This window comes from Mandrillus leucophaeus, unplaced genomic scaffold (genome assembly GCF_000951045.1).
Source record: "Mandrillus leucophaeus isolate KB7577 unplaced genomic scaffold, Mleu.le_1.0 Scaffold710, whole genome shotgun sequence".
Classification (NCBI taxonomy): Eukaryota; Metazoa; Chordata; class Mammalia; order Primates; family Cercopithecidae; genus Mandrillus; species Mandrillus leucophaeus.
The window spans coordinates 823,795-835,675 of NW_012107698.1; the positions used below are offsets into that span (position 1 = coordinate 823,795).

At 36.5% G+C, this 11,881-nt stretch overlaps 2 protein-coding genes across 2 annotated transcripts in view; one reads left to right on the top strand and one right to left on the bottom strand.

Moving 5' to 3' along the window:
• Positions 1–11,881, bottom strand: part of GFM1 (G elongation factor, mitochondrial 1) — a 65,109-nt gene that overhangs the window by 26,244 nt on the left and 26,984 nt on the right. Inside the window, exons 12-14 of the mRNA XM_011965018.1 lie at positions 10,031–10,087; positions 7,264–7,401; positions 6,334–6,416 (exon numbers count right to left, since the gene is read on the bottom strand). Of these exons, the coding sequence (XP_011820408.1) occupies positions 6,334–6,416; positions 7,264–7,401; positions 10,031–10,087 (278 nt within the window). The remainder of the gene's footprint in view (positions 1–6,333; positions 6,417–7,263; positions 7,402–10,030; positions 10,088–11,881) is intronic.
• On the top strand, positions 37–6,306 carry LXN (latexin). The gene is made up of 6 exons (XM_011965017.1): positions 37–380; positions 1,709–1,771; positions 3,095–3,272; positions 3,576–3,712; positions 5,644–5,706; positions 5,974–6,306. Exons 1-6 carry the CDS (start codon positions 252–254, stop codon positions 6,070–6,072), a joined length of 669 nt encoding a protein of 222 aa, XP_011820407.1. The 5' UTR covers positions 37–251; the 3' UTR covers positions 6,073–6,306.

Consider the following 11,881-nt stretch of genomic DNA (forward strand, 5'->3'; position numbering starts at 1 on the left):
GGAAGGCCGCTGCTGGCAGTAGCGGGGCGGGGCCTCAGAAGCAGCCAGCCCAGGGAGCTGGGAGGGAGAGAGCCTGAGCCCAAGCAGCAGCTTCCGGAGTCGGAAGTTGCTGAGAAAGAAGACAGACTGAAGGAGCTTGCGACTTTTTCGCCTCGGCAACTGGACCCAGCAGCAAGCAGGACGGGTGGCGCTCTGCTACTGGTCCCGTTAAGCCTCAGCAGCCCAAGCCCTGAAGTCACTGCTCTAACAGAATGGAAATCCCGCCGACCAACTACCCAGCCTCCAGGGCAGCCTTGGTGGCACAGAACTACATCAACTACCAGCAGGGGACCCCTCACAGGGTGTTTGAGGTGCAGAAGGTCAAACAAGCCAGCATGGAGGTGAGTTTAGCAGGGGGTGGCGCGCAGCGGGGGCTTCAGGATTGCGCTCCCTCCACTGACCCGAGGTCCCAGCCTTTGTGTGCAGATACTCCGTGCCACCCCCTACCCACCTTCTGTTTTAGGACACACTGCTGGTATCTGGTCTTGAGATATTAAGGTTTCTGGGGGAATGTCTATACTACAGTCTCTGCAGACAGCCCGGGACTGTTTTCATCTTAAGGCAGAGACAAAGTTTTTACACGCACAGTTACAGGAAAATGGGAAAACGCTCTAAGTAATGGGGCAGCACTTTCCTTAAGTGTAACCTGTAGGAACCATTCGAAAGACTCTTAAGGCTGCCACGTTTCTCATCTGCTACTCTGATCTGGACCAACAAAAGCTCCCATCTTCCAAATGACTCTCTATTGCCTACATTTTAAGACAAATCCTTATTAGACCCTTTGACCAAAATGAAGGGGGAAACAAACAGCAAGAGAAACCGACAAAGTCAAAGAATAAAAGCACTGTGGGCTGACGCTGGCCTTTAGCCACCCAAACACCACTACCACATGACTGCCTTAAATGATGTGCGCCCTCTGCTAAAGGCTTGAGTTAAATGTTTAAGGCCTCAGCAATCACTAACGACGTTTGTTTTCATTTTACTAAAATCCACTGGATTTCAGATTATCCCTTATTTATCTGACAGAATTTTAACTGCTAACAGTCTTTAAGAGCTGACAGACCGTAGATCTTATTTTGAAACTGGACCAGATAACATAATTAGGTATAAATTTTCAACCAGTATTTTGATTTAAAAGTGAAACTCATTTCTTAGTCTTATAAAATTTGTTAATCATTTTGCAGTTCCACTAATATACAAGTAAAAACAATACTTAATTGTATTAAGTCTCCAATTGCTTTGCAGTAATCTGCCTCAAAATGAAATTCACGTTCATTGAACATTATTTGGAGGGTACACTGAGCTTTCTGAAAAATCTTTTCAAAGATGACACTATTTGTCATCTTTAGAATTAAACACTGTTTCAAAATTTATGTAGAGACTTTAAGATCACAGATCCAGAGGTTAAAGTCTTTTGATGATTGAAAGTGAGTTGTGCCCAATTTGTATACTTTTATCCTACCCTTTTGTTTTCATCCAAAATAAACCTGACAGGGGACTTGCTAGATTAGATGTTACATTCATGGTGACATGCCTTTTTCAAGATCTAAGGCTTTCACCATTCCCCTTCAGCCAGCCCCTCCAACCAAATGAGATGGATGCTTCTAAAAATGCAAGTATAATGTTGTTATAATATTTTCTTGTCTCCATTACATTTGTTTAATTTTAGGATATTCCAGGAAGAGGACATAAGTATCGCCTTAAATTTGCTGTTGAAGAAATTATACAAAAAGTACGTCAATTTTTTTTTTCTTTTTTCTTTGAGACAGGGTCTCTATCACCCAGGCTGAAGTGCAGTGGCGGAACATGGCTCACTGCAGCCTCAACTTCGTGGGCTCAGGCCATCCTCCTACCTCAGCCACCCCCAGCAGCTGGGACCACAGGTGCATGCCACCACACTTGGCTAATTTTTGTGATCCTCCTGCCTCTGCTTCCCAAAGTGCCAGGATTACAGGCATGAGCTACCATGCCCAGCCAAAATATCCTTATTAAATCAAATTTAATTCCAAATATTCCAGATCATTTTTGCTGATCAAATCCATAACACTGATTAGTTTTACCTCTTTTTAAAAAGTTGTTGTGAAATCCCTGCCTCTAAAAATTACCATATGGGCAAAGTTTACAAGGATCAGTTCTTTACTATCGTTGGGTATTCCTAGGTATGGGAATTATTTCTACCAACCTACACAGAAAAAGACTATATACTTCAGTTCAAATGAATTTCCTTACTCTTAGGGCAATCAGCACTTATGCCTAATATAAATGAGTGAAGTAATTTACTCCCCAATCAATCACTTTCTTACGTCTGCTTTTCTCATTCTGTTTTTCATTGGGTTTTTAGAGAAATAATGTGTTCTTAGATATTCACAAGCAATAGAATGCCAGCTGATACCACCATTCATATAAAGATCCTCCAGTAATAAGGAAGGGAAATTTTAAAGATTATACACAACTGTCAAATTAGTAATGAGACAAACTTCAAAGAAAGGAATGGCAATCTGTACCACAGCCATCTTGAAATTTTAAAAAGCTTGCCTTTCTGTTGAGCATAATTCATAAGGAGATTCATTAAAAGGCATCTGAGCTGCTAGACAGCCATCTTTACAAAGCATAACCCAATGCTATAATCTTCTAATTTTATATCCAGACACAGACTGCTGCATCTGCATTTGAAAAAAATTATGTTATTTCAGGAGCAAGGAGTAAGAGTAATGGAAAAACTTTAAAAGTAACCAGAGTCTTGAGTTGGTATATAAAGTCAGACTAAAATCTGGCCTTGCAAGTGGACACCCCATTAATACTGAGATATATTCAGTTTTAAGACTAGACTTTACAAGATCATTTATAAGGTAAGTTACCTATTTTAGGGTACTCACATGATAAGTATAGAATATTAATAGGCCAGGCCCAGTTAGATACCTCTGAAAACATGCACTCTGAAGTCTAGTCTAAAACAACACCATTAGGGGCCTATGCTTTAAATCATATCTCAAAGATGATAATTAATAATGAATAGCCTCCTGTATATAAGGATCTTTTGCTAAATTTCAAACAGCAAGTTAAGGTGAACTGCACAGCTGAAGTACTTTACCCTTTAATGGGACAAGAAACTGCACCAGAAGTCAACTTCACATTTGAAGGAGAAACTGGAAAGAATCCAGATGAAGAAGACAACACATTTTATCAAAGACTCAAGTCGATGAAGGAACCACTAGAAGCACAAAATATTCCAGGTATATACATAAATATGGCATGAAAATCATTTGTTTGTTTCAACTTTAAAATCAATCTCAATTATCTATGCTTAAAATTGTTAGTTGCTAAGTATGTTAGAAACATGCAGGCTTTTGCAAAAATACTCATCTCCAATCTAGTCCAACAAAAAAGAGGCCTCAGAAATTTCATAGATCCATAGCTTAATTAAATTATTTTCTGCACACATTTGAAGGAAACTAAGACATGATTTAGAATTTACATTTTGTTTTAAAAGGTTAATACTACATATATAATTATCATATAAATGTTTCTCCTACCAGACAATTTTGGAAATGTATCTCCAGAAATGACGCTCCTTCTACATTTAGCCTGGGTTGCCTGTGGTTATATAATATGGCAAAATTCTACCGAAGACACGTGGTATAAAATGGTAAAAATTCAAACTGTCAAGCAAGTGGTAAGTAGTTTCTATAAAATACACTATTAATGGGGTTAATATTTATCGAAAGTATTGTAATTCATAATTCGATAAACAGTATCCCTATAGTCATTTTGTATTTAATAGCAAACCTGGGATTTCAAAGGGGAGGTCAGTTACAATCAAGATTAGAGAAGGTGAAGAATTGTAGGAAGAGTCCAAAGCAACAGTAACTGGTCTAAAAAGTTGTTTGATTTGGCTGAGAGATGCAAACCACAGGACTCCTGTGCCTCAAACTTGCCTAATAACTGTGCTTGGTTAGTTGCATTCTCTGGGAACATACTGACTAGGAAGCATAACAATAGCAAGGCAAAGCCAAGGATTTCAATGAAACACTTTCTATTAATACACAGTATCTAGACTGCACTTTCAAAAAGCATCATGGTAATTGTAGCTCTTAATCTTTCAGGTTAGTCAAGTCAGATTTAACTATGATACTTTACTCAAACCCTCTTCTAGAACAAAAAGGTTTAGAGAGTTTTATTAGTAGCAGCAAGATAGAATCCCAGGTATACAATATACAGTCAGGTCTCTCTGTCCATGGGTTCTGCATCCATGGATACAAACAACTGAGAATCAAAAATATTTGGGGTAAAAAATGGATGGTAGCATCTGTACTGAACATGCACAGGTTTTTTGCTTGTCATGATTCCCTAATATAACAACTATTTACATAACATTTAGATTGTATTCGGTATTATAAGTAATCTAGAGATGATTTAAAGTATATGAAAGGGTATGCATAGGTTATATGGAAATACTACACTGTTTTATGTCAGAGACTTAAGCATCTGTGGATTTTGGTATCTGAGGGGAATCCTGGAACCAGTGCTCCATGGATACTAAGGGACAATTGTAATGACTCTCCTCACCTTTAATCTGCTCTATAAAGATCCTCAGGGCCACTTTTTATGGCAGTCACAAGCAAAGCTATGCTTTCAGAAGAGGAAAGTCTTGAGTTATAATCCGACATTTAGCTTTTGTGCTCAGCTTAATACAGACTATTTCCCTTAGCAATCTAAGTTTTGTGTTCAACTTACTATAGTCATGCCATACTGAAATTTTTTTTTCCCTCTACTGTACAGTACAGAAAAAAGCTTAATTACACAATCACATAACTAGACTCACTACATTTTATTATTCTCAGGTGTTCTGGTTTCATTTGTTTGTTTGTTTGTTTGCCTGTTTTTGAGACAGGGTTTCACTCTGTTGCCCAGGCTGGAGGGTATTAGTGTGATCATGGCTCGCTGCAGTCTCAACTTCCCAGGTTCAGGCGGTCCTTCCACCTCAGCCTCCCAAGTGGCTGGGAGTACAGGCGCACACAGCCATGCCTGGCTAATTTTTTGTTTCTTCTCATAGAAACGTGGTTTCACTGTGTTTCCCAGACTGTTCTTAAACTCCTAGGCTCAGGCAAGTTGCCTACCTCGGCCCCCACGAAGTGCCGGATTACAGGTGTGAGTCACTGTGCCTGGCCTTATTTTTCAGTTTTCAAAAAGAAAATTTCTATTGTAAAATTGTATTATTTCAATGTAAACACCCATTGCTACAGTTTATCCCATAAATTATGCTTTTCTGTACAATAGAAACACGAAGGGTTCTTAAATAACAAGCTACACTTGGTAATTCTCTTAAGTAGCTACCACAACTTGGAAACTAAAAACAGGTAAACATTTTTTGGGGAACAAATATAAAATCATGATTTTAAAATGAATCTTGAAAGAACACTTTATTTAGTGTAAGAGAATAGATTTTCTGTCACATTAAACTGAAATTCTGACATTCAATTTTTATTTTTACCTAAATATAAATATTATATTCATCTACTAATCAAAGATGATTTTCAAAATTAAATGTAATTTTTTGCCAATGATATTAAGTTTTAAACAACAGGTTTTTATTTTTTGTCACAGCAAAGAAATGATGACTTTATTGAATTAGACTACACCATTCTACTTCATGATATAGGATCTCAGGTAAAGTATAATTTACCTTTATTTGATGTCATTCTGAAAACTGAGACTCCCTGTATTGCCAAAGTATGCTTTATTAATTTTGACTCTAAATCAGAATTCATGTAAATCCAGATAGGCACCATATTTCAGTATATTATAGCTGTAGCAATTTAACAAAAGTACTATTCTTTGCGAAGACTGTTTTATCTCTAACAAAACATAAACCCAACTACATTTTCCTAAATGTTTTCTGAATTTTATCATGGCATTAATTTTCTTCACTTGCAGGAGATTATTCCCTGGCAAATGCAAGTTCTCTGGCATCCACAATATGGCACTAAAGTAAAACATAACAGCCGTCTGCCAAAGGAAGTACAACTGGAATAAACAAAAACCCTAACACTGGAAGTGTAAACATGTCTATTAATGATGTATACGCCAATTTCACTGGCATCTAGCTTATGAGGTCAAATAATCCCAAAGTGTCACTTTATATAAATGTCTTGATTATGGTATAGAACTTTATAGATTCATAATACAAAGTATCCCTATATAAAAATGTCTTTATGACAGTAATAGTGGTATGTATATCCAAAATAAAAAGCTTCAATTTCAGCCTCATAATGTTTAATTACGTTGCATACTTACGGGACAGGGGCAGTAATGGTCTCTCGAAAGGCAACTTTTGGCTTTCCTGTGATACAAGGACAGCCATATTCTCTTTCCATCCTCTAAAAAGAGTGGGGAAAATATTATTCAAATTTAAAAAAATAAACTGAAAGAAAAACTCCTGAGCATCTTATATATCTTAGTAGCATTCATTTAAATATAATAGATAAACAAATCTTAAATCATTTTAGTATTTTATAAGGATTAGGTATGTGATACTTAATACAAACTGCTTTTACAGATTTTATATAAATGAATTCTAAATTACATTGGTTAATTTATATTTACCTCCAATTAATCTACCCACTAAAACGTCACCATTGTTCCATATTATTATATATTCATTTGAATAATATATAAATCTGTTGTCAGGATTTTCTATCTCAACTTCAAAGATATGATCTCATCAAAATTTCTAATCACATACCTTTGTTTTTTACTTATATATCCATACATACAAGACCTTTCCTGGGAAGGTATAGGCCCCACCTTCCTTTTATCTATATTATAATGATCTTCAATTATTGACTTGAGAAGAAATGGCCTGAAGAGTTGGTACAACCGCAGGTTGTCTCCCTAAGGCTTGAACCAGGATTTACCTGACCCAGTTAACCATGACCTGGAGATGGACAGATATTCTTGTTGCAAATCCCCTGAGCCTTGATTCTAGGGGTCTAGAACATTTTACAAATAAAAAGATTTAGAGATCAAAAATAATTATTTTGTAACACATAGTAGCGGAAGCAGTAGACCACATCTGCATACAAACCAGAGTGAAGTTAGAGACATTAGATTGAGCCATTAGATGAAAAACCAGTTAGTTAGAGACATTAGATTGAGAATTATTGACTTTTAACAAAACAGATAGTAATAAATTGATTTTAACTTAACTTCCTTATTATTCATTACCTGAGCATAGATTTCCAGGTGTAATTCTCCCATTCCAGATACAATTGTCTCTTTGTTCTCAGTGTCAAAGTGTACTTTAAATGTGGGATCTTCTCTTGTAAACCTGCCAATACCTTTTGAAAACTTTTCCAGATCGTTCTTCAAAAGAAGAAGAAAATCACTATATGTTTTACTGCGCATGATAAGCAATGGGATTTTAGAGAAAACTTTACTGAATGAAATAAAATACATCAGCAGTTAAGAAATAAAAATGATACACATCTAGTTCTACTCCATTTTTAAAAACAATGTGAGCTTGGATACCGCACAGCCAAGAGAGCAGGGAATAGCTCACTGAAAAGAATTTTCTTTCCATACCAAGATAGAAAACAAGAGTCCAAGACTTCACTCTATGCCCTTTCCTCTGACACTGACAAACTGTCCTTTTGTGAAAATTGCCCATAAAGCAGAAATTGGAATCTGTGTTACATTTTAGAAATCCTATACATAATCAAAGGAATCAGCATGTTTACCAAGACACTATTGTAGATCCAAGCAGGATAGTTAAGACCAACAAATAGGCAAATACCACAATGAGACTTGTCCCTTTCAAAACAGTCTGCTTGGATGTGGTATGATGCACCTTTTTTCTCGTTAGATGACATGTAATCCCATGTGGTAAGCAAAGTGATGGCCCTCCAAAGATACCCTAATCCTCCCAAATCTGTCAATATGCTGCCTTACATAGTAAAGGGGACTTTGCAAATGTAATTAAGGTTACAGACCTGGAGATGGGGAGAGTGTTATCAATTATCTAGGTGGGTACAACACAATCATGTGTGCCTTTAAAACATGGAGGAAGCCAGAAGGGTGGATCAGAGGGATTCCATGAAGGAAGAAGTGGCAGGAGATATCTGAAGCATGAAAGGGACTTAACCAGCTGTTGCCGGCACTAAAGATGGAGGAAGCGGGCCACAAGCCAAGGAAGGTGGGTAGCCTCTAGAAGCTAGGAACAGCCCTCAGGCAACAATCATCAAAGAAATGGGGACCCCCATCCTACAACCACAAGGAATTGAATACTGCCAATAACCTGAGTAAGGAGAGAAATGATCCCATAGAGCCTTCAGAAAGGAAAACAGCATTGCCAATATCTTGATTAATTTAGCCCTTTGAGAACAGTTATCAGTCTATGATCCACAGAACTATAAAATAATATATTTGTGTTGTTTTAAGCCACATGTGGTAACTTCCTATGTCAGCAATAGAAAACTTACATGCCCAGTACCACCAATATTAACAGCTGTCATTTACCACACACCTGGAGCTGTGGTATGTGTTTTGCATACGTTTTCTCAAATCCCAACCACAATGCTGCAAGGCAGAATTATCCACATTTTATAGGTGAGGAAATGAGGTACAGAGAGTTTAAGTGACTTGTTCAAGGCCACACAGCTATTGCATGGCAAAGCTGGGACTGAATCCCAGTTTAGTCTTTCTAGGTCTTTTGCCTTTTTCCTGCACAAGCCAGATACTCTCAACTTAGAAACATCATGCCTGCCCCTACTATTGAGACTCATGGAGACTTCATTATTTGATTTAAATTAACTTATTCCAGCAAGCAAACATCTTTAAACTTTTTAATGCATACACAACCCCAAAACACCAAAAAACCTTCTGGATATTGAAGCATTGATTTCCCTCCATTATTGTAAATTATCAACAGTTAAGTGTCTTAAATAAACTCTGAATTTAGGAATGAAAAAGCATAATACATAAGTTCTAACCTTGCATACTTCCAAAGAGAAAAGCAAGCAATTTTAACAACGTACTTGGAATAAACTACGGCATCCTACTGAGGTTAAGATGTAAGGTTCACCTTTCCTCAAGTTCCTGAGAAAATGCAGTAATTTAATATGTCTTGCCACCTCAATTTTCTCTTTTCTATATTGAGGAAAGGTCTGGTAAACCTCAAGATTCCTCAAAATAGATGTAGTAGTAGCTGTTAGTGATATATCACACATGACAACTCATCAGAGTATGTTTTGTAATAAGTTCTGTATAACAAATCACAAAATGTTCACTCAATGTATGAATAAGTGAATTTCAATATACCACATTAACATGATTGTTATGAATGCCAAGGCAACTTAAGAACTAAAAAATTATGGTTTAAGATCAGACTAATTCCTATGGCAAAGAATGAAAATGCAAAACCTAACCAGGCAATTTTGGATTTATTAAAAGTTAAATTACATCAACCCAATTATAAAACTATAAAGCATAAAATTATCTTAAAAATTATATTTCAAAGTGAAAAAAAGTCTTATTTTCAGGCTTTCCATGCAATACTCAGACACTTACCTCAGAAATACCACAAAACCTAGAGCTATATTATAACCTATGAGTCGATTAATCAGTTCAACATTCTAAAGTACTTTATAGTGGGGTTTTACTACAACTTACGAGAAATGCCCCTGACTCCCCATTTTCAGTTATTTATGATTTGAATCCGGGAAGTTACACTTACCACTCTGAAGCCAACAATATACTAAAGAGTTATAAAGTACAGTAATGTGAGTATTTTAACACCATCCATTTCTTCAAATATACTGAGAAGTTATCATTAGGAACAGACTGGTAAATTTAAAAAGAAGATCTCAATACCAACAGAGGAAACAGAGACCATAAGACTGCTGGTTATTACAAGATATCAAGTGCATGGTAGAGAGAGATGAAAAAGAGCTCAAGTTTTAATTGTGATATACTGAGCTTTAAATCAAACTCCTACCTTGTTAGAAGGCTTCATTGCTATTGAAATGACAGGATCAGGAACATGAATTGACTCCTAAAATATTTTTAAAAGAAAACAGAAGAATTCAAAAACAGACCCACATGGGTCAGGGATAGATTAATGTGCCACTTCACAACAGAACAAAGGATAAATACTAGCCATTGTCTTTAGGCTAGACAATATATATCTTGATGTGTTTTGCATTAAATACATATATTAATACAACATATTAATAAATAAATAAAGCTATCTACTTATATAAGTTCCCCCTTCCCAAAATAAAATTAATGAATGTATTTATTTACCTGTTTAACATAATCACTACAACTAATCCAAATACTGAGATGTGAAATTCTTATTGCTTGGTGGCTGTTGCAATCTTCTAAGTTACTTTATTTAATCAAAATATACTACAATTACTGATAAGGCAAACAGAGAAAGGGCACCACATTCTTCATACCCATGATACCTCATTTAATCAATTACAACTCTGAGAAGCAGGCATTATCCCAATTTTACAAATAAAGTCACTAAAGCCTTGGAAATAAGGTAAAACAAATTGGCTAAGGGCCAGGAGGTAGTATAGGGCAAAGGTGAGACTCTAACCAAGGCCTATTTGTTTCAAAGCCTTGGTAAGCACTTCCCACAACCACCAATCACTTCATGTTGCTAATGAGAAGTACTTAGAGAAGGTCTTATCAATAATACTTAGAAAACATTCCTTTTATCTGGATCTCAAACAAAAATTGTATAGATTTATGCTTTTTTGTAGTGTCCTAAATCAACAGGTAATACTACACACATTAGAGAATATTATAGACAAAAAAACTAAACTATAAAATCATGAATTCATCATTAGATAGCAGGAAGTATTACAGTGCTAATTTGTTAGAGTTGGGTCAGTACTTATGTAAATGACCCACTGCAAATTACCTATGGACTCATCATACTCTTCCTTTACTGAATTCAAGAAAGAGATCACTCTTATGAACAAATGGCCATAATGTAACAGAATTTGCTCTACTACAGAAGCAAAAAAGGTGAGTGAGTGAAGGGAATTCAAAGGCAGGAACTACCTGTGCATGCTCCTCCCTCAGAATCCCTCAATGATAAAAAGGGACTTCTGAGTTCCAAACGGCAGACTGTTTCTATAAATCAGACTGTGTAGTTGCATATTGCCTTCTGAGCCTGGTTATGTTCTGTTATCCCAAGTCTAGTCTAAATGTTACAGTCTGGTCTCACAAGGGATTGAGGGAACAGTACACTTTCCTGCTACTGAGTTAGTAAGGAAGTAGCACTCCACTGAAACTAGCTTGACGCTAGTGGTAACAATTAGAAATGCACCCCGAGTGTGGATGCAGGTCTCAGGGTGGAGGAATCAGAGCCACACTGTCCAGGTACCATCTGGTGGAGATTTTTCCTTCTTGCTAAACTTGGGAGGATTGTGGATCCTCCAAGTTTTCCTTTTTACTATAGTCAAAACTCTTCCTACTTTTTACTATGAAAAAACCAAGTGAGTTAGCTTACACAGCAGTTGTCTAATTGACATTCAAAGAGCTATAACCAACATTCAAAGAGCCACCACTAACTTGATGACTGTGGTACTCAATGAAAACTTCTGTGGTTGTTTTTCTGAAGTATTAAATGCACTACATGAAAAAACAGACTTTTAAAATTCTAGTGATAAGTAGCTTTGAAATTAAATGGCTTACCATGGAAAGGTCACTGTTGGCTTTGTTTGTGAACGTGTCTCCACTAGCACAGTCAATGCCAAACAATGCACAGATGTCTCCAGCATATACTTCCTCAACATCCTAAAAAAACAAATAAAACAAAATGATATTTGAT

What these genes read in the sequence shown, in the direction of transcription:
- LXN (XM_011965017.1), top strand. Translation starts at nt 252, where the DNA reads ATGGAAATCCCGCCGACCAACTACCCAGCCTCCAGGGCAGCCTTGGTG. An exon ending in TCAAACAAGCCAGCATGGAG is followed by an intron (nt 381 to 1,708) that starts GTGAGTTTAGCA and finishes GTTTAATTTTAG; the next exon opens with GATATTCCAGGAAGAGGACA. An exon ending in TTCAAACTGTCAAGCAAGTG is followed by an intron (nt 3,713 to 5,643) that starts GTAAGTAGTTTC and finishes TTTTTGTCACAG; the next exon opens with CAAAGAAATGATGACTTTAT.